At 22.4% G+C, this 25,130-nt stretch overlaps 1 protein-coding gene across 2 annotated transcripts in view; it reads right to left on the bottom strand.

Annotated features, from left to right (window-relative positions):
• LOC129617947 (putative uncharacterized protein DDB_G0282133) overlaps positions 1-25,130 on the bottom strand; it is a 181,016-nt gene that overhangs the window by 69,013 nt on the left and 86,873 nt on the right. For both annotated transcript variants that reach the window (XM_055532935.1, XM_055532940.1), the window contains exons 2-3: positions 17,601-17,712; positions 11,249-11,573 (exon numbers count right to left, since the gene is read on the bottom strand). In XM_055532935.1, coding sequence (XP_055388910.1) covers positions 11,249-11,327 — 79 coding nt within the window. In that variant the 5' untranslated portion in view covers positions 11,328-11,573; positions 17,601-17,712. The remainder of the gene's footprint in view (positions 1-11,248; positions 11,574-17,600; positions 17,713-25,130) is intronic.

Raw genomic sequence — 25,130 nt, 5'->3', positions numbered from 1 at the left:
TCAAAATCACTAGCCCTCGTCTGAATTAATTGCTAATTAAATTTTATTCATCCAAAGCTATAATTCTCTTCTTCTACTTTTAAATTTCCGGAATTATGAATATTTCATATTTCTTCTATAAAAAGTTGACCTTAATTATTAGATATTAGAATAAATAATATTTACAATTAACATGTATATTAAATATAATAATAATTATGATAGTATATAAAAAAAAATCATTTTCATAAATTTCTTAGCTGTTTCATTCTCACATTTATGCCCCTTCGCCCCTGCCCTTATAGAAATAAAAAATTTGTTTATAAATAAGGATAACAAGGAACTGTAAATTCACACTATTATTTTTTTTTGTACATTTTTTGAATATGAAATTTTTTGTTACAAAAAGAACTTATATTTTCTAATATTAATGTGTTTATGTGTTAAGTATTTACCGCCCAATTCATTCTATTCGATATAATATTACATTACATTAGCACATTAGTTATACTATTACAATCTAAGAATTCTTATATGTATACATATTTCTACTCTTCAACGCAGGATATTGTAAACTATTTTGCTATACGTTCCATATATACATATATGGGAATGTGAAATATTTATGAATGTAGATTAAGTTGAAAAATTTTCATAATCCTCATTATGATCCTTGAATATTAAACAATATTTGTTACAGAGAAGAGAAAAGGGCGTAAATATGTTGGTAGAGAGATATAGAAAGAAATTGCGAATATTGTGTAAATTTAATAGTAAAAGAAATATAAAACGAAGAGTTCTTCAAATATATATAGAGAACTTGTTAAGCATTACTATGTTTAAAAGGTTATTTTAATTTAAAAAACAACTAAAAATTATTAACAAGGATTAAGTTTTGTTTTTAGTTTTTGCTTATTTAGAATATTTTCTAAGATCATTAATTTTATTGTATATAAAAATATTTAATCTATTTTGTATACAATTTGAGGTTTAGAATGTTTTTCAAAAATATTTTTTCAAATTTTTATTTTTTAGTTGATTATGGTAGCTTTAGGTTAAAAATTTACAGTATTCACAGATTATTCTAGAATAATTTGTACGTGCGAGCTGGTTACGAGCCTCTAAAACAAAATTTTATAAATGAAAAATTGTAATTAAATTTTTATGAAATATTCCAAATTTCATATGTTCTTATGTACAATGTATGTATACGTAAATAAGTTTTTCATTAAGAAATATTTCCTATATTTGGGTTTTAAAATAATTTCTAATACACATACAATATACTTATAATCAGACCCGGGTCTCACTTTTTTGACGCCCTACACGGTTTCAAAAAAGTGTGCCCTCCGATTCAAAAACAATGAACAGTATGCAATAAAAATTGCAAATTGCGCATAATAATTGCGCCCCTGTTTTTCACCGCTCACTGTCTAAGATTATTTTACATATATGGTTGATTCGGTGTTGCTTATAAGTGTACGTAAAACAAGAAATTGCAAACTATTCTAAAAACTTAAGGAAGGAGAGCAAATACACATATTCCTTAAAAAACACAAAAACAAAATAATGAACAAAATAGAAAACGTGGCAAGGAAATTATTTGTTGAATACGGCAAACTTTTAATGTATCCTAACAAAAATACACAACAAAATAATATAAAACACAAAGTAGAAAATGTAAAATACAATATTAAATCACATTAAGAAAAAAAATCCCTACACACACATCAAATAAATAAATTAAGAGGTGTTTATAGTAATGAAAGTGAGGCGGAATTAAATGAATAAAAATAGTACAATTTATATTGTAGTCACGGTATACAAAACCACTTTAGTGAAATGAAAGGATAATAAGAATTATGACCAAAAATTATATTATTAATGATTTCTTTCCAGACGCAGCCAGCTACTTTTGTATGTATTCTAGTACCTATATTAATAAATTTTGTTATATGAGAAGAATTTCTTGTGTTCTGAAAAGGATATTATTCTAACATATATCATAAAAATATTTTTGTTTAAATTCTCACGTTTATCACCTTTTAAAATTTATGTATCCTTTGAGTAAATTTGTTTCTTATTTCTTGTTTTTTCATATTTTTCGGATATGTATAGAAATAAATTTCAATATGTTTAAGTAAGATAGCAAATAAAAGAAATAAAAGAGAAAAAAATGCAGTCAGTCAACAGAAATCCTTATAGAATATTTGATTTAAAAATCAATATGGACAACTCTAGGATAGTTATTTTTATAAGAATTTCTGATATCTTCAATATGTAGATTATGTGTTTAGTATTGAACTCTGCAAATATTCTAACAGCAAAGAAATTAAAATATGCAAGAAAACATTGCAGTATTGCAGAACTTTCGTATGATGTACATGCATATGTATATAAAAATTGTTCGACTTTTGAACACTTCTTCTAAAAACGCACAAACATTGTCAGCTTAGCCAGAGAAAGCAATAAATTTAAATTTTCCAAATTTCTCGTAGCATATGAAGCTTTTTTATATTGACAATAATATACTTGTTTCTTTCAACTTTTCAAAAATTTCGGCCAAACACATTCAATCAATTTCAGTTAAGTCAGAAAACAAATTTAAATATTTTCTTCAAGTGACGCCTTGTAAAACTAAACTTTATATAATTTTATAATTAAAGAATTTCCATGAGATTCATTCATTCAAACGACATGTCTTTCTTAGTTAACTCAAAAACCGCATTAATATTTCATTTTAATGATTACAAATGCAAAGGTAATTTTATTACACCTTCCTATTACATAGCAGGGTCCATATGGATGAAAAAATATAAAAAAAAAATTAATGATTTATAACACCCTACATTAGATTTTTATTTTTATTTTTGTTACAATCTAAAGATAAAAACATGCGCCTATATGAATATGAAATTTTCTTTATAAATTCCAATTTCAAATACCTATGTATATGTATTGGTTTGTGTATTGCTATCGAAAAGAACGCACACTACAAAGGAAAAAAAAAAGTTGAAAAAAATTCCGCAAGGTCAATTAGAAAATATGACAGTTACCTTATGACAATAAAATGAAAAATATTTTGTGTTTTTTTCATTTTTTTCCATAATGTCGTTGACTGCCATTTATTTTGTTATATTATGACATGTGTGTATAAAAGGGGAACTAAAGTGATATACTAACACATTGTTAAAGGTATGTAAAATATTTTCTCATTTTTTTTATGTGAGAAATAATTTTAATGAAATTTATTGACAAAAATAAATTGATTCTTTTATTTCTGTTATATTTCTTTTATAGATTTTACTTTAGGAGATTTAGGATTCTGATAACGTATTTGGACAATAATGTATATTTGAAGTTTAATAAGGTAATCGGTCAAGTGACAAATGGTCGAATACTTAGATTATTAAAATTAGATTTAATGTTCGAGTAAAAATTTGTAATATAATAGGTATGTTGGTATAAAAGATTAACTGTTATACTCATGTGAAAAAACTGTTATACTCATCTTAAATATTTGTTTATAAATACGAATAAAGAATTCGGATTAAGGACAGTATCTGTCATTAAGGTTTTTAGTAATTTACGCTAGTAACAATTATTAAGTAATAACAATTAGTAAAAGCTGGATATATAAAACTAAATGAACAAGCAATTGATTATATTTTAGTAGAATTTCGAACTTAAAATTATACTTGAATTCAAGGACTATAAAAATTTCGAGATATTGTCCTATAACGAATTTCATTTACAAAATTCTCTCAGTAGTATGCTGACCTTAATTTTTAATGTAATTATTATTTTAATAAAATTAAACAAAAATATATTTCTTAATAATTTTGTTTTAATAATTTTGTGTTAATTAATTATAATCTTTATTATAAATATAAAAATATTGATTTTATATGTACGAATAGCAATCAACAAATTTGATAGTTACTATGAGATAAAATATCCAAATTTAACAACCAAATAATGATGAAGAAGGAATTATTTTCCCTCTCCTCTTCCTTCTTTTTCAACCCACATATGTTTTAAATATAGATCGAAAAGTCAAATGTAATTTTGTAATTCATGGGAATTTTAACCTTGAGAATTTTTGTATTATTCTTTGTTTTCATTTTTGTGATGAATTTTTTATTGTTCTTTTGAAAGAAGAATTCTAACTTTAGTTATTGTAAGTAATTAAATAACATACATATGTATGTACGTATGTAAAAATAGAATAATAATATTTCTATTCTGACAATTTTGATCAAATGAGTGATATTTCATTGGTAAAAATAAATTTTTATATGAAATTATTTAGTAATTTTCCATTATAGTTTGACCCGCAAAGAATATTATTTATAACAATATGGCGGAATTTTATTTGGTAAGAAGTAAAAAAGTTGTAAAAGATGGCAGTAATAAATGATTGTATATCCACATTGAAATAATCGACTGTAGTACAAAATTTTCGAAATCCTTGGTTACGTATTTAATTTCAATGAAATGGACGATTAACAGTATGGTAAACGTTTCTTTATCCACTCTCTCTCTCTCTCTCTCTCTCTCTCTCTCTCTCTATCTTTGAGTAAATAGCCATGAAAGCTCAAAATGAAGTCCTATGTGTTACATGCTTTCAGAATGTAAAACAGTGTATAATTTCGGAAATATTGCATTATTGGATAGAGAAATAGTAAATGGAATTTTAAAAATTTATATTTCAATTGTAAATATTTCAAAGTGGTGAATTTTGTTCAATTACACCAAATTTGAGGTGAATTAAACTTAATATCAGTTAAGTGACAGTTTCTCATAAATAAGCAATGATTTATTTGATTCTTTTTGGAAACACGTTGCGCTTTCGAATATTCAAGATAAAACCGAACAAAAAGGGTTGAGAAAAAACGGAATGAGAGATGCGAAAAACGAGTATTTAATAGATTAATATTTAATTATATTTTTAAAGTTCCAATATACTCTATTAAAAATTTGGCAATCAATGGCAGAGGCCTGTTACTATTTTACAAAATTCTTAAATAAATAAAAATTTTTATTTAAAATTCTATTTTAAGAGATATTTTTCCACCGAATTATCTAATAATCTTCAAAAATAGTATAATAAAAACAAAGATCAATATTATTAATTCCAGTCATTTCTATATTCTTTTGTATTTCAAATATAATTTTGTATTTTAAAAATATACTCTTTTATTTCTATTATACAAGATGGCCATAATGAACAAATTTACATATAAAATCAATAAAAAAAGTTTCCACTTAGAAAATTTATTCTTTAATATATAATAAAGAAATTTTAGAAAAAACAAAAACTTTTAGCACACTTCAAATTTTATCGGAAAATTTAATTTTCAACTTTTAAAGCTAAAAAAAATAGAAAATTTTCTATTTCATTTTGGATGAAAATTATGGTGATTTTGTTTATTTTATTTATAACGTTATTTGTTTATTTAAATAAATCTTTTATTATTTTGTATACAAAATAAATAAGAAGGCGTATAAAATAAGAATTTAGCTTAGCTATATTTTTGTTTTTATATGAAAACACTTTAAAAATTAAAAACGCAAATATAGAGAAAATGTGAAATTAAGACAATTATATGGCGTTAGACGTCATTCCAAAAATGTTTTTTTTTAATTAAAATACAGTGCTGTATTTTCTTAAAAATTTTACCATTGTATACAATTTTAATGAATAAATTATAAAATATACTAGGTTATTAAAAAGTAATTTCTTTGTTTTGCTGAAAGAAATCGGAAATTGCTTATATTTAAAATACTTATGTAGTTATATAGCAAACTGGACGACAAACCGGGTAGGATGAGCTAGTTGTGCAGAAAATTTTATTATAAATCTTCAACTATCAGCGAAAGGGAGCGTTGAGCGAAAATAAGTCATTAGTATAAAATTTACTTTAAATATAGAATACGTTTTATATTCAATTAATCAATACCTTTTATATTTTTGGTTATTTACATTATTTACATTGTTTACGTTGTTTACGTTTTTTACATTTATTTTATTTATCCCGCGTTTTTTACCTAATTTACTGTTAACACGTTTCTTACATTTTTTACATATTTTACATTGTTTACGTATTTTACATTTTTTACGCTATTTACATTTTTTCAAATTTAACGTAATTAAATAAATATAAAAGTGATACCTTTTATATTTTTTGTTTTTTACATTATTTACGTTGTTTACGTTATTTACATTTATTTTATTTATCTCACATGTTCTATCTAATTTACTTTTATTGCGTTTCTTACACTATTTACGTTGTTTACATTGTTTACATATTTTACGTTTTTTACATTTTTCGTTTAAAATTTAGCTTAATCAAATAAATATAATTGTGATAAATAAGTTATTGTATAAATTAAATATATGTACCTAAATTGAATAAATACACAATACTAAGAGCAGCACACGTATACAATAAGGAAACATAAAACCTCTTATGATGCGCACAAAATCTCGTTAAATCAACGTTACAATATCTTCGTAAATAACTTTTACCTAACATAAATTTCGACATTCGTTATATCCAAGGATAAATTGAAAAATTTACATAATTTTGAATGTTTATAGATTGTCTTAATTTACTTTGTCATCATGCAAAAGAGCCACCAAACGAAGTTAGTCTAATTACATATATACTCATTAGTCTTTTCATTTTGAAAAATGAATTCACCACTCAAATCTTCGAGAAAATTTGACCAACAAAACTATAGTGGACAATAACTAACTAACTAATTACATATTCAGCCTCCGGCCCTGTTCGATTTTATTATTATTTTATTTATATTGTGTAAATACATAATATACGTACGTACAATGTCAATTAGATATTTGTATATAAAATGAAATTATATTTTTTATATATGGATATGTTTGTACATCCTTAATATGTTTATGTAAATATTTATAAAAATGTTTCCATATTCTTTCTATCATTTCATTATAATTTTTTTTTCTCTCTTATAACCACAATCATTAAATAAATAAATCAGATTTTAATCCTTTCAGTTTTTCATAATAAATACGTACATACATATGTGTATTTACATACCTACATATACAAATATAATATTAAGGTAAATATTATATACATACAATATATATTTCAAATATATATATATACATAATATTACAAATACATTTGCAAATGTACTTATTAAATTTGCTGTCATCATATTTCAAAATATAAAGGGAAAATATAATTTACCAATACATTTACAAGTTATTTTATATATATACTCGTATATCTACATATATTATGTATATTTGTATATGGATATATAGTTATCTACTCATATTATTTTAAATTAATGTTTGACCTTGAATATTTTGTTATTGACGTCCTTTAATATCTCAATAATACTACATATTATATGTATGTATTTACGATACAATTTACCTATATATATATATATAAACTTGAAAAAGAAAAATTATTATTGTATATGTGTATGTTATTTAATTTCTTCTTAAAATTTTTATTATCTGTTTTTTGTTATAAATTTTCACTAATATACAATTTTATATATATGATTACGACACACAAGTAATTACAAAATATAACACATATGTATATACTTACGTACGTAAGTACCAAACATGTGTCTTTCAGTTTTAAAATCTAATTAAATTTCCATATATATAAATTTTTATTTTATTTAATTTTTAAGTGTTTTTAAGAACGTGTTAGTATGCAAAAATACGTACGTACACATATACATTACATATTGTATAAGGAGTGTCTTACATTCAAGTGTAAATTTCTATACGAGCGCGGTGTAAAAATTTATTCCAAAAATGTAGAAGGTCGTATACAGTAAAGGTACATGCAACTGTACTACAAGTAAACTGAGGAGTTTTTTTATGTTATAATTATTGTGTATTGCTTGTTTAATTATATTAAAATTTTAATTTTTCACGTAGTCATTAAAGTTAAAATGATGTAAGAACTTCAAAAAATTCTTATTTTGAAGCCAAATCAATTTTAGAATAATTCCTTATACTTAATATAGTATATATAGTAGAAACAAAATTATTTTTAAAATGCAACTTTAGATGTTCGATTGTTTTGAATGTCATCAAAAGTTCCTAATCGTAAGCCTGCATAGAGTCCTTATTAGCAATTATACAGTAATATTAATATATCATGCCCATTAAATCGATTATCATAATAAGGTCAGGGCTGATTTCTTGTGCTCTGAAAAGGATACAACCACAACTTCAGTCGCAATACAAGTCAGAAAAACTCATCACGTTTCATTGCAAGTAGATCAACCGAATACCGTTAAATACATTAAATTCGCATAGAATATCTTGCCTTCCATATGAGATAACCAGTTAAATTAATCTGTCTGATTAAATTAATAAAAATGGCTTCTCAATTTCTAATGATCCATTAGGACACCAACTCAAATTGTCTTCTTCCCTCTGTACGTCTTGACTTTTACACAATTATAATCTCAAATTTTGTGTAAATGTAATAATAGATTCATTAACTGGACAACTTGTTAATTGAATAATTAAAATAAAAACAATAATAATAATAATAATACTATGTTGCAAATATTTTAAAAATAATTATGGTTATGATTTTGATTATTTGATTATCATATTAAAATTTAATATTTAATTTTTTAACAAACACAAAATTCAAATGAAAATGGTTTCCTTATTATAAAGATTTTCAATATCCTTTGGCTACAAAAATTATAAACATCAAAGTAATTGTAAAATTATTTTTTACCTTTTATAATATTGTTATCGTATATATTTATTATGTATTCAATGTCTATATCTAGTAAATTTTCTTAAGCACCTTTATTTGACACTTATCTTATATTATATATTATTATTTAGGTATATAAGAATATTTTAAATTACAGATGCCAGATAAATAAAGAATTTCTTTTATACAAAAAAAATTTTATTTAATAATGAAAATTAAATACGGGAATTTAAACCACAATTCTACCATACAATAATTAAATTTTAATAAAAAAGAAGAAAGGAATATAGAAAACAAAAGTGTAAACAAAAAAAAAAATTTTGTTTTTGTGAAAGAAGAATAAGTGAGAAAGAGTAAGAAAATAATAAAATTAAAATTTTCATCTTTTGTATTTATAAAACTGTAAAAATCTATTTATTTTTGTTTGTTCTCACTTTAATCCTGATATGTGAATGTATTGTACAAGAAAAGAGTTGAAAATTACAAAATTCGTAGAACAGTTTTCCGAATACAGAAAGTTGAACGAAGGTTTTTTATATATATGGTATATTAAAAAATTACTTATAATCAAAATGTGCAATGCGGTTCCCATACTAAATAATGGCGTTTTCCAGAATACGGACTTGATGCTAGCTTGACTTATTCGTTAATACAATTTGTGCTCTAACGAAATTTAAATAATGAATTAACCCGACTACTGGAACAGTTTTAAAGAATCAAAGCAAAGCAAGTATATCAATAGTAATAACAAGTTTCAATAGGAATAGTAAATAATATCTCAATGCCAATCTCTCTTATATTGATGACACAAGTAGTTCATGTGAGAATTAAATGAGCTCATTAAAATAAATGCAAAATTACAATGCAATGCATTCATTTTATTGCTTTACATTGCTTTCATTTTATGTATCATTAAACTCAATTTTATAAACTGTTCACATTGTTCCAGCAACAGAACTCACTATACAAAAATTTTACAATCAGTACAAACCGGATAAACCTCCCACACTTTATAAAATGCAAAAAAATCGGGAAAATTTAATATGTGGAACATAATATATGTTATTTTTTTGTAACTCACTCTGTTGCTAAAATCTCTTAGTTATTTTACCATCATAGTTATTATAGGGGTTTAAAAGAATACTCTATACATATTCATATAGAAGTTTATAGAAACTATGCATATAACAGAACTTTTAAAATTTTAAACCAATTTTTAATTTAAAAAAAAATTTTTTTTTCCTAATTTCCCAACACCATCAGAATAATTTTTTTTTTTACTTTTTTTTTTGCAGGTATTAAAACAATTAAAAATTTCGGTTTTAATTTTATACCTTTTTCATCTTTACAGGGAAATGGTTTCATTTTATATAAATGATAATTAAATTCTAAAGAAATATAAGATTTAAAATGTCATAGGATTAAAATGATGATCCTGGAATCCTTATGGAAATTATAATGGTATATAAAGAAAAGAGAAATAAAGGTATGTGTAATAGAGAGAGTTAATTTTGAAATTAGAATTTTTATAGTGCAACTTGTTGATGAAATTTTTTTTAGAGTGTGAGTTTGAGTGTAAGTGTGATTTTGTTTTTGCGTCTCTTTATTTTTGAAAGGTTAAGATAAAAAATATCAACTAAATTGACAAAAAAAAATATTTTTTTTTTTATTTAGAATATTTAAAATCTTTTGTTGTTGTTTGAGGAAAAAAAAGGATTTAAGAGCCAAAAAAGTTTTAAGGAAATTATTTTTTTTTTATTTATTTTTTTATTTTAAACAATAATTGGAATGAAGTTTGATCCCGGCATTAAATGAAGAACTTTAAAATGTTTAGGTATTGAAAAGTAGACAGAGCAAATACATTTTAAAAATTAAAAATTTTGAGAGATAAAAGAGTAAAATTGAAAAGACAGGAAAAGAGAGAAAGAGAGAAAAGAGAAAGAAGTTTATTGCGTGTTTTATTTCCGTTGAAAAGATATTAAAAATTAATGAAAAATAAAAGCAAAAAATTATTGTCTCCGGGGAAAACTTATTGAGAATTTTGTTTTTTTTTTTTGGATGCCATTATAATAATGATTTTTTTATGCTATAAAATTTTACAAGAATTTCTTCTTAAAAGTGAAATTAATTTATGCGTATTTTCTTTAAAATTTCAATATTAAATTTTTTACAATATAATTACTATAAAAATATTTTCAGCCTCAAAGGAAATATGAAAATCAAAAATATATCGCCAGAGTCAGGAAACACTTACAAGAAGAATTGTTAAGAAATTCAGGAAATATTTATATATAATTATTAACAAAATTTTAAATTCAATTTAATGACCACCATTACTTTAATTTTCAATTTGATTACAAAAATATATATAGTAGAAATTTTGTTGCAATTTAATATCTGATTAAATAATTTGAAAATTTCTGTTCCAAAATATTTGTTTAAAATGTAAGATTTTAATTTACAAAATTTTAAAAATATTATATAATTAATTAAATTTGAAAAATACTTACTAATAAGCACCGTTTTCGTTGAATTATCTGAAGATGTTGAGGAACAGCTTTCGTTCACGGAACTTTTATCCTTGTACATTTAGATAAAACAGAATTTTTTATTAAAAACACCTCTCAAAACTACCTTTATTTTGTATAAATATTTTCTTGTTGTTGTTGTTGTTGTTTTCTTTTCAAATTAATTTTCTTTTTAATATTTTGTTTATTAAATATTTTTCTCTGTTTAAATCATTTAATTGCAATTAAAATTAATTTTCACTGTTTTTATTATTTTATTTCAATTCCTTTTTTTTTTTTTAATTCTTATTCGAAAGTTATTTATAATCTGAAATATAATAAAATTATATAAAATTATTCATTAATTTATTTAAATTATTAAAATTTTTTGTAATTTAATTGAAATATTAATAATTTCGTTATATTTTACTAAAATATTAAAATAATATTTAAAAATATAGCAAAAGTCAGGATCTTATATAGTTAAATTGTTATTATTGTGAAAAAAAAAAATTATTAAAATAATAATGTTAACCCATTAAAAGCACCAGTATTAGTTTTTATTCTTGAAATTTAATAATTTTTTCAGTTCTTGTTATAAATATAAAATAATATAAAATTTCTTAATAAAAAATTCATATTTTCTTGATAAATTACTAAAATTCAGTCAAATCGTTTCCGAGATTTAGACTGTACTGTATGTATGCAGTATAACCGCTCAAAATGGGTTGATGAGAAGAGATAAAATTGAAAATATTATTAAATTCAGTTAAATTGTTTCCGAAATTTGGGCTCTACTGTATGTATACAGTATAAACGCTCAAAATGCGTTAATGAGCTAGATAATTCCAAAAATTATTATTCAATTTATATTTCCAAACTGCTACACAACTGTTTAATTACATTGTATAAAAATTAACTAAAATTTAATATAAAACATTTTTTATTACTAATATAATTTTCATTTTTATATTCATTATGGAAATTGAAATTTTTCAAAATAATAAAAATAAAATAAAGAAGAAAACAAAAATTTTTTTAATGTCTTTTTGATGTTGCAACCATTAATTTACGTGCAGCATATTATTACAAGATGAAAAGAGAAAAGAAATAAATTTTTGTAATTTTAAATTTCTGCAGTTTTTTTTTTATGTGCGGTAGCAAACGGAAACCGGATGAAATTAACATATTCTTTATGGGTATGCAATGCTGCACTTTTTTCTTATTTCTTTATTCTATATAAAAATCTTGAAATAATGTCATAACTTCTAACGTACTTATTTCAGTTCCAGCTCTATTGTATTTTTTTTACTAATGTAACAAAAATATTTTTTAATATTTTTTTCTTGTTTATTTAATTTTTGTTTTTTTTTTTTTGAGTAAAATGTAATTTTTCATAATAAATAATTATATTTTACATTCTGGCTTTTTTATTACTTTTATACAATATTTTATGTTCTTTCAAAAAAAAAAATTATTGTTGTACAAAAAATTTATCTTGCAATAAGGATTATCTCATAGTTTTTTTTTAATTTTCTTTTTATATTTTGTATACATGTAGGAGAGAAATAAATGAAAGGGAATTTTTGTTAACATTGTTATACTTTATTGTGTTTTTTTTTTCTTTTTTGTGAAATTTACCTTAAATGCGTGGTAAATTATGTATAAAATTCGGTTATATATATATATATACAATATTTAATGTAAAACATCTGTAGCAAGAGGACAAATGTCTTTAAATCAAATTGGATAGTTTTAAAATTAATTAAACTCAAAAAAATTAAAGATATTTTAGAAGATTATGAAGAGCAAACAAGCCAAAATCAAAAATATAGCAAATTGAGCATTATGGTTTTTATTCAAAAATTTCGTTTCTATAATTAGTTTTGAGTCGGTTACCTGATTTTGTTAACATTTTGTTAATTTCTAAGAATTCGGAAGCGAAACTATAAAAAAAAAACCGAATTCCAAATCCGGATTTATTTGAATTGAATAAAATTGTGCCATGGATTATATAGAATTTAATATGGAGAATTTAATTATAATATTTACTCAATTTTGTTCTTAATTTAACTAATTTAACTAATTAAACGGTATTATGAATTAAAATACCTGTAAAGTGCTGAGAAGAAATTTAAATTAAAATTATTTTGTAAGAAATTGCAAACTAAAACTTATAACAATATTAATTTTGGAAATTGAGTTAAAAAAATTCGAAATTTACATATTATTTTCGTTGTAACTTTATATTTAATTAAGATATATTAATAAAATTTCTACAGAATATAGCCTAAGTCATAGGAAACTTAAATATACAATAAAACTGAAAAATATAAAATTTGATTTAGACGGTTTTGGTTTTCGGTTACAAATTTTCCTTAAAATGTATGTTATATATACCTATCTATATATACCTATATAAAATGTATATAATATTTATTTAATAAAATTACGACAATGTTAAACATATACAAAAAGCTAAAACGAAAGTTATTTTAGAGTTAAGATTGTATAGAGGCAAAAAAAAAAAGAAAAACACAAAATAAAAATGGAAAAAATTTTCCTTTTAATGGAAAAATAATATTTTGATCCATTAAAACTTGTAGGTAATAGAAAAAAAACAAGAAAACTGTAGATTTATATTGCAAAAGAAAAATTATTATTATTCTTCCACCTCGCTCCCTTCTTCTGATTTATGTACATTTTCTCTAATAGCGTTGTATATGAATAGCATTGTATATGAATAGCATCTTATTTTATAACACTCAGTTATATGACTTCAAAATAGTTATACACATAAAGACTTTTATATTCTTTTTAAAATGAGACACACAATACCATAGTAAATCTTCATTGTTTAGACATTGTTTAAGATTTTAAGGCTGAATTCAAAGTGTATAATAAAAGTAAAATGATTTTTTTTTTATTTAATATAAAATATTGTGTAGGTCATGGCTTTATATAGGTATATACAAAATATAGTTATATGACAAAGCATTTCTTATATATACTAATAAAATAAACATTAAAATTGGAATTTTTCATTTTTAGTTTTGAAAAGTATAACAATTTTAAATTGGAAAAATTGAATTTTCATTCCCAAAATTTAAAAATTATTAAAATTATTTGAAAATTTATAGGTAAATATGGCATAATTTAATTATAATTTTTAAAAATTAAATTTGAAATTAAATTTTACACTTATGAAAATATTAATATGTGGAAAAGAACCTCATTTAGAAGCTCAAATTTAAAAAAGTAGAATAAAGGCATTTTATTTAACCACACCAATCCGACATTTTTTTTAAACAACAACACTGCGTATAATATTATTTGATATTGTTGTAAGTTTTAAATTTAAATTATCTTATTGTATAATTTGTTATATGCAGAAATTTAAATGTTTACTGGCTCATTTGTTTCAACAATGATATAACTCAAAGAAAATATAGTTCCTGAATTATTTATAGAAAAAATAAGTATTTAAAATATTTCTTTCTTGTGAAAAAACACTATTTCTTTAGCTTGAAAATTCTTGATTTTTCCAAATGTTAAAATTTTGAGTTATTTCATTGTTGCAACAAACAAGCGACATATTTTTTTCAACAACACGTATAACATATACATTTAGTTTAGTTTTTGTGGGTGTAATAATCTCAAAAAAATTTTCTAATAAATTGTATAAAACAAGTGATATTAATAGTTTTAAATTTGTTAAATCATCATTTAATTTCATAGTATAGAGGATGAATTTAAAATATGTATGTATGCACATGTAAAAATATATATATTGTATATTATATAACACATAAAATTTAATTCCTTACGTAAATGACTAAATAATTATTAAATTTACAAAAATTTTCTATATTATGAATAGGATTTATAGTATAAAGATTTTGAAATAAAATTTATAGTAGGCTGACATGATATATTTGACCTTCACTAGTTATATTTAAATATTTTTACAAAAATATTAACGCTCTTAATGAATTATTAACAGTGTTTTGTCAAATATATTAAATTTTTCGATTTAAAACAAGTTCATCATAGGTTTCTTTCAATATTATTTGAAATTAACCTCAAAATATTTTAATAACAATCATTCCTCTAAAATACTTTTTAGTTTCTTAATTATTGTCATCTCGAAAATTTTATTATATTTTTAAATAACCTTATAATCTTTATTTTCATTTACAGTCATTTAACAATTTCATTTTCTAAGAAAACATACATATAAAATCAAATTTTCTAATGGTTATTTAAAAAACAAAAAAAAACCAAGTCCAATAAACTTATGCAATAGCAAAAAATTAATTTTTAAAACTCGCACTCTTAATTCTAATTTGTTTTGATTTGTGGTGATTTTTTTTTATTTTATTGCGTATTATTTTTAAAAAAAAATTAAAAATGACAAAATAACTAGAATTAATAGAAAACAATTTTTAGTGCCGAAAATTTAATTTTGAAAATTTCATTTTAAAAATTATCATTAAAAATTAGACAAGTAGAATGGATAAAGTAATCAAAAATAAAAATTGTTATTTTGTGGTTTCACATTTATAATTTGAAATGAAAATGTTATTTTTATAATCCTTGAAATCCTTGACTTTTTGAAATTTCTTTTGATTGTGATATCATAATAATACGAGTATATACAAACGCAATTACAATATATGCGAGAATTTATTATACGCATTGAATGTGTGGTAGAATGAGAATATTAAAAATAATTTCTTAAAATTAAATTAATCATTTTAATGTTTCAAATATTATTTCCAAAATTAAGTAATTTTTTTTTTTAAACATTTTAAATAATTAAAATAAATTTTATTTGATTGTACAAGTTTTTTGTTTGAAATTGAGTGTAGGAAGTTCAAATCAGAACAAATTAAAAATTAAATTAAGAAAATTTTTCATGAGAAAAAGCAGAAAATTAATTGTCAATTTTTTTTTAATCAAATTATTTAAAATAAAATCAAAAATTTCTTGAAACCATCATCATTAAAAATTAGATTTGTTATACGAAAAGAGTTTTCGTTTTGGATATATAAATTAATTTATTGTACATGTATGACAGTTTTGTTATAAAATTATAATTTTAATATTGTTTTTGATTTGAAAAATTGTGCGTAAAATTTTGATATTTCAAAAAAAATATCAAAAGATTTTTAGTTTTAAATACTTAATATTTGATTACCAAACTGTTATGTATGAATATAGAATGTTTTTCAAGAATCGATAGTATTCTCGTTATAGAATGATAGTAAGGGTATCCAAAATAATAAAAATTAATAGAAAATTTTTCTTTGTTTACTCTTCATCGAATTGAGGAGCTTATGTGAGCTATTTAAAACTGTTTTTGTGAAAAATATTCAATTTTTACATTTCCAATTATAATCCGGAAAATATGACGGGTAAAATAAATGCTCATGAAATTCTCCTTTAATAATTTTTTTTTTTATTAACGAAATATTCAAGTGCAAAATCAAAATTTTTAACAACTTTTTGGAACAATTTTTCAAATTAATCAAAAATTAAAATTTATTTTAATATAAGAACGTCATAAAAATTAAAATTAAACTCTCAATTCTTAAAAATTATTATGTAAATCAAAATATCTTAAATCTATAATAATTGTAAATTCAGAATCATTTTTAAAATTTAATTTACAAATTTTAAACTTCGAATATGTGCATAAATTATACAAATATTTTGATTAAATTTATTTTTATAAAACAATATGAATTCGGAAAAAATGAAATTTTATTCATTATTATTATAATTTTGTTTTTTTCTTTTTTCTTAAATAAACTTATTCATATTTGACATTTAATTCAAAAATTATAATGAAAAATCACCAATTTTCATTAAGTTATTATTAAAAAAAAATTTCATTAAATTTTAATTGGAAAAAAAACAAAAATAATTTTTTAAAAACAATGGTTATATACTCTAGCTTATACTCATGCATGTGTGCATACATACGAGTACATACATTAGCATAGTTTATATAATTATAATTTCATGTACAGAAATTCATATATAAATAAATTTTCATGTGAATCCTTTTCTTTACATTTTACTCTCTGACACTAACATGATTGAATGATTTAAAACCGAAAATAATAATAAAAAAAAAATTCAATTTTCATAAATTTTCATTTAACTACAAAAAAATATATTTATAATCCTTTTAATAAAAATTTCAATTAATTATGTTTTGTTTGTGGTTTTTGTTTTATAAAATTAATTTCTAATATAATTTTTAATTGTCCATTTTGAAAAATTCTAAAATTTTTTTTGCTACTATTTTATTAATTTTCATGCAAGTTAAAATTTACTTTAAATTTACTTTAAATTTTTATAAATTTTGATTGTCACAAGTTCACTGTTAATATTTTTCCTTAACATTAACATTCCTGTTGTTGCTAATATTTCCTTAACATTTTCATTACGTTATACATCTAAAAAGAGAAAATGAGAGAAAAAAAATATTAATCATAAAAAATATTATTTAAAATTTAATTAATTTTTTTAATATTATTCAAAAATAAATTTTAATAATTTTTTTGTCTTTATTTTTTAATTTATTTACTCAAATTTGCATTTTTCACAGAAAATCTGTGCATTTCAATTGCTAGAATTTAATAAGAAATAAAATATTTTGGTGAGTTGCAAAAGTCCCCTATAAAATAAATCACACTCACCTTTAAAATAAATAGGTGAGTTTTCAATAAGAAATGAGCAACTAGTGACAATTTATTAAGAGTACTCTAATAAAATTTATTATATTTCGCATTATTATCGTAAAATTTCTAAAAATTTAGTTAAGTTGATTTGGTACAAAATTGGGCTGTTCGAAAATTTCTATTATCTGTTTAAAACAATTATTTTAAGTGAATTGTTCTGCATTTGGACTATTTTAAGTTGATATATAATTAAAATGACAAAAATGTTCTAACAATACATAAACTGGTCAAATTAATGTTTAGGCACAGAAACTTAAATGTTCATTGTTTGAATGGTTAAATTGTTAAATGTGAATTATTTAATTGATATTTGAATATATCACTTAGTAGTTAAGTACTAATCGCAATAAAATTGAAAAAAAAATTCTACGATTATTATTGTTTTCAAACACAATTTTAGCATGAACCGCACAGGAAATATTTTTTTTTTATTCCAAGATGACAGTAAGATAAAATGAACTACTGACACGAAAGAGTTAAATTTTTCATATTAAATTGAGTAAAAAATGTGTACTCTAATTTATAAAATATTAAAATATGTCACATTGTTTAATTAAATTTCATTCTCTTTTATCTCTTAATCGTAAACACAATTACTTAATCAACGTATGTTCTAATAAACAATAACACAAACAATTTTAATAGAAAAATTAATCAAATTTCCCAGTTAAAGTTGACAAAAAATCGAAAATATAAAACCAAGGCACAAAATGTATTATGAATTAAAAATTAAATAAATTTTCAATATAAATACAGAATAACTACTCTGACTACAGCACAAATCACATAAATTCAAAAAGGATAATAATTGACAAAATTCACTTTAATATACAAACAAAATTCTTCTCTATAATTTCTCTCAAATCTAAACTTTGTCAGCTATTTATATACAATATAATCATGTACTTACTATGCACGTCCGAAAAAATTTAATTATAAAAACAAACCTTATTATATATGGAAAAAAAAGATTTCATATAAGTTAATATTTGAAAATTGTTAGAATTTTTTTCAAAAAAAAAAAGTTAATGTTTATAAATGTGAAAATTGTTAAAAACATTTTATGTGAAAAACGTGTCCTTTTATATAACATATTCTCCAATGGTCATGTATAATATGTTATACAATATTGAGAATTCGATTATTTGAAATACCCATAAGTATATTGATAAAAATTTCGTGATTTTTATATTGTAAGAGGTTTTTTGTCCAAAAATGTTTAGAAGGTAGTGAATGAAGTACTATAAATATGGTAGGAGGCGGTATTTTGAGTGTTGTAGTAGGGATTGAAAGGCAGCGATTATTATATGACGTGAAAGTTATATGAACAACAATGGCTTGTTTGTCAATGGTTTGATAATTTTTAAGGCTTCATTATAGGCCGTAAGTTTTAAAGAAAACTATATAAGTTTTTCCCGCAAATATAAACGATCTAATGAAGTTCCAGTTCTAATTCACATCAAATATTAATTCGGTATTTGGAAATACGATATGAAATTTTTTACGATATATACGATATAAAAAAAATTTAATAATTTTACGATATGAAAATTGTGCACATTTAATTCCACACACAATATAGAGCTGGCACATTTTTAAAATTTGTCATATAGTTCTGCAAACAAGACAGATTCCAATGCCATACTGTTCATTTAGATAAAAGAGCTCTCTTTAAGGTTTTTTAAAATTTGATAATTACTCTGGACAATCATGTATTCAGTTCACTTCCTTTCAATTATTCAGTTTGGGGTATAATCGTGTGCATATTTTAACACATTTATATTATTGAATTAAATCAAAGTAAATTGTTAATTTTTTATGTCTTACAATTCACAAGAATTTTTTTTTTTTTATTATTCATTAATTTTTAATTTATAAAATCTGATAATAACTGGAACGTGGAATAAATTTACTGAATTTTTCATTAATTCATTAAATCGGAATGATATTATTTATTTGTTTGAATTTTTAAATTAATTTTCCAGTGAACAATAAATAATGAGTTTTATAAATTCATTCACACATGCATAAAAAATATTTTGATGGCTTCTTTTTAAATACTTAAGAGATTTGTGTAAAACAAGAATATGATGTGGTCGATATAAAGTCAACTCCGATTATTAATTGTGCAAGTTATTGGCTGCAATAATTGGAGCTATTAATTGACCCCCACCTCAATTATTAATGACAAAATTGATGAAAGTTGTAATGGACGTTCGAATGTGTAAGAAAAAAAATGGAAATATAGATTTTATCCTTAAAGAATCTAGTTTTTACATAGAATTTTTATGATTTTCCAAAAACATTGTTTAATTATTTTTAATTGAAATTAAAATATTTACTAATATTTTTATAATTATTTCATTTAAAGCCAGCCAAATTGCTTGTGTATAACAATAAAATCACAGAAAACAATTGGCCAGAAATATACGTTGCTATATGCGGTGATGTAGTTTAGTCTGCAGATCAATGCAGACTTGTTATGTGAATATACCGAGAATATTTGAAGTTTGTTATGAAAACAATACCTTACTCTCCTACATATTCAATATAGTGAAAATTTGAAAAAAAAGGATACTTTTTTTCAGTTCAATGTTTAAAAAATTTTGGATATATTTCGTGTGCAGTAAATGATCTTTAATTTCACGTGCCGCAATTCAAATTAATTTTGTAAAAAAAAAAATAACAAAATTTAAGTTTTTTATTTCGCCCTTTTTTTTTAAAAACCAAAACTGATGAAATACTTGTTTACGTTACTATTCCAAATAACCTCAACTAAAATGTTAAAAAATGTGAGAATTCTAAATTAAGAAAAACTTTTGATCTTAAAATTAAAAAAAAAATTAAATTTTCTTTTCATTTGGCATGATTTAGGTTTAATGATGCCAAATCATATATATGATAAAAATAAAATAAAATTCCCGATTGACTGTTATTAGTTGGGCTTGGGATACTTAAGAAAAAACCTCATTGAAATGAAAAAAATTTGAAAGAAATTAAAAACAAAAAATTGATCGTCACCTCTTGGGTATTTGGTTTTTTGTTTTTTGCTTAAATTTACCTAATAGTCGTGTTCTGGAAAGATATCTTCGTGATTCGGATGATAGCATTAAGCCTCATTAAAATTTTTGAATCTGACGGGCTGGAGACCTTGTAACCATCACGCCACTCTTGATAACTTATGCTCAAAATGACTTACAGTAAGAGTCATAGTTTATTTTTTTACATAAGAATAATTAATTGTTCGTAGAGAACCAAGCAAAGAATAAGATACAAGACGGACAAAGCACTATAGTTATCTTTTATGACGTCGATTTTAGTTACAGCTTAAGAAGAATACATAACAATTAGGTAGGATTAATTACCAGCGTCTTCTCGTTGGCAACTCAGAAAACATTTCATGTAGCTATGCTGAAGGCATTTGTTGATTTTGTTCAAATTGCTGAAGGAGGGTAGTAGAAGCATATCTTAAACTCAGTGGGAACAGTGGAGTCCAATAGATCTTTATACCTTAATCGCCGTGCGCTTATACCCCAATTACACAATCTACAAATTATTAATTTAACACAACATTTTATTATCCATGTAGGCATAACGTAATGTGTTCCAAACTATGTGTGTGGGTATTAAACTTTCAATCACTTTGTTATTATACTTTTGTTTTGTTTTTTGTGTTAACTATTTTCTAGGCAAAAGTTCACAGAGCTAATTTAAACTTTTTATAAAATTTTAAAACCTGAAAAAATATTTTTACTTATTTTTTAGCTTATGTTTTCAACCGAAACACCAACAAAAAAAAAACTGAAACCTCAAAAACAAAAAGAGTTTTAGGAGAATGAAGAAAAAAAAATATTTTTTTTTTTCATTAATTCCAAATGTTACAGTTTTCATATCCTTAATAATGTTCAAGGATATAAAATTAAAAAAAAACAACAATTTTTTTTTTCTAATTTTCTACATAAAATTTTTTGTTTTCTTTAATTTTTAATTTTTACAACTTATGACGTTAAAATAACAACAAGAACAGTAATAATCTAATTAAATTAAGGACATTTTAATATTAATTTAGGTAGGTACCTTTGAATACCTATGTATTATATAATATGTGTGTGTTAGTGTGTAAGTGTTTGAGAATTTAAATATGATAATTAACTATAAACTAAATTTTATTTTAACTTTTATAGCTAGTTTTAATATTTTTGTTTTTTTTTTTATGAATGAGTAAACAATTTATGAAATTAAAATATTTGGAAGCAACACTCAAAGTTTACCTGTCTACTTTAGGGATATAGTTTTTAAAAAATTTATTTGAAAATGTTCGAGAAATTTAAATTACAGCGTTATAAGCAGGTTATTTACAAATTTAGCTGAGCTAATTCTCTGTTGAATAGAAAAAATTTTATGAAATTTTTTGTAATTTGAGGAGTTATATTCTATAAATAAGAATTGCCGTTGTTTATTTTGGAATCAATAGCGGGGGAATGTGAAAAAATATTTGAAGAAATTTTTAATTATGTTATTGTTGTAAAATTTTTCAAGCTAATTCACGCTAAAGAGTGCCTTCCGTTTTTAAAGACGCAAAATCCGTTTTTAAAGAAAATAGAGTGTCCTAACAAAAGAATTTTGAAAATGTCAATAAAAGATTTAAGTCAAGCTACTAGCATTCCAATTCCAACTATTCCAACGACTTTAAATACATAAATATAAAATGTATACAAAAGATTTAAATGTCACCTATTTCAAACACAATTATACTTCATACTATGTTCGGAGTGAGAACTATATCTCTAGAGTATAAAAAGAGAAAAACTAAGAGGAGAAAATTGGGTTGAATTCGGATTTGCAGTTTTAACTGTGAAAGATATTATTATTTAAAACTAGACTGCAATATAGAAATAGAACTACTAAAGCAGCGTTGCCAACAGAAACTCTTGTGTTTGGTATATGTCTCTACTCTCTCAACAATAAGTTATTTACTAATTGAGATTATGAATATAAAGAAAGAAAAAAATTTTATGCTGTCAGTTATCGATTTGACTAACAAAACAAAATCGATTTGTAGTTTTACTAACAAAAACGGAATACTTTTTCAAGCGAACTATAAAAACGTGCTGCCATTGCAGATCTTTGTTAGAATTGCAAAATGCAAATTCAATATTATACTGTATGTGTATAATATGTGTACTTTACGTTTGTGTATGCAAATAATATGTGCTGTGTGTTGTACACAAAAAATAAAAGACAAAGCCTTCGTCATGTAAATTATGAATAGGAAGGTAACTAGAATGATTTTTTTTGTTTTTATTTTTATATTATCTTTATGATAATTACTTTGCCCTTAAGGAATATTTTGGTTGCTTACAATTTAATAAAATATTAGTTATATTGTTTTTAATAATAAAATCCTTTTATGGTTGAATGGATATTATACTATAAAATTTTATAGTAAATTTAGTAAAATGTTTAAATTTATTTTCATGGTATAAAAACAATTTGTTTTTCCTGGCACACAGTACGCTGTATGCGAAGGCAAAGGTATTGTTTTCTAAACAAATTTATTATCATGTTGAATTTTTAATCCTGTTAAGCAATTTGTTTGTCAATGATCATGAAAATTACTACCAAAACTAATAATATTAAAGCTTAAAACTATATTTATCTAATAATTCATCCTATTACTGCAAGTAAGTGTTCTAATAATTTACAAATTTTGTTGAAATCCAATGAATGAAAGTCATTTTTCACAATTTTACTCCAAAATTCTTCATTTACTGAGAAATTTGTTAATATTATTCTGCAAATTCACAATGGAGTCTGGGTGATTATGTGCTCATCCTATATTAGATTGAATATTTTTTTTTTTTTTTGGTACAAATTCCAATTTAAGCGTATACAAATTATGGATACGATCCTAAAATAATTTAAACATTAATTAAAATTCTTGAAAATTTTTATGTTTTTCTTTTGTTTAGGTCATAGGATATGAAAAAAAAATTTTGAAATTTTTCGAGTCCCTTACAAAAATAATTTTGTTTTCACTTGGTAAAAATTTAAAATTTATTTTTCATTTTTCCTTTTATTAACCCTTTTATTAAAATAGAACTCACAATAAGGATATTTTCAATATTTTTCTATAATAAACTTTTTCTCTTCCAGAATTTCAAATGAAAAATTTGATCGATTCATATTAAGAGGAATTAATAAAAACAAAAGAAAATAAGAACCAAAAAAAATATAACAAAATTTAATTTTCCAACAATTTATTAATTTTTTCTTGTTTTTTTTTTTGTTATAGAATAAAATTTCCAATGATGAAATTCATAGCCTTAAGGATCCATTTTCAGAAAATTAAATTATAATTTATTATTTTTTGATTCTTTGAGCTGCAAAAAAAAAAATTTGAATTTTCTATACCTATACTTTTAATGAAATACCTTTCTTTATGGTATATTTAAAGGAGTTATAATCCGATTTTTTAATTTGTTTTTCAATTTCTTGGTATAATTAAGGGACTCTGAATTTGAATTCTTAGAAATAATAGGTCTATTTTAATTAAAATTATATTATTTTATTGTACACGTGACATTTATCAAAAATTTTCACTTAAGTACGGCTTTTATAGTTGATAGTTTCAAAGATTTTAATGATTTTATTAAAGATAGAATTTTGAATAAAATTTAATTAAAATTGAATTTCAAGAGTAATTAAAAATTATGTATAGAATTGATAAATTATATAATATATACGAATATATTCTTTCGCTAGTTTAGGGGTTACGACACCGCGGTCAGGTCTTTATAAAAAATTATATTCAATATTTAGCATTGTAACTACAAAACTATATAAAAATAGTAAAGAAAAATATCCTTTTTCAATATTTCCAAATTTACTTACATCTACAACATAAAAATCAGCAATCTTAACAAAATTCTCCTATAAATATAAGACTGGGTTTATTAATCTTAAATCGAAAATCATGTCACGCCTCAAAGTATATATATAATTACAAGGAGTTTTTTATATTTTTATTCTTATAATTGTTTTCATAACGATTTCATTCACATTCTTAATATTATTTGTTTTTTTTTTGTGCTCATTCAATTCACAATAGACACATTAAGAAGGATCTAATT

Source organism: Condylostylus longicornis, unplaced genomic scaffold, assembly GCF_029603195.1.
Source record: "Condylostylus longicornis isolate FDR11 unplaced genomic scaffold, ASM2960319v2 ptg000006l, whole genome shotgun sequence".
In the NCBI taxonomy this organism is placed as follows: Eukaryota; Metazoa; Arthropoda; class Insecta; order Diptera; family Dolichopodidae; genus Condylostylus; species Condylostylus longicornis.
This window is presented reverse-complemented; position numbering and strand designations above follow the sequence as displayed.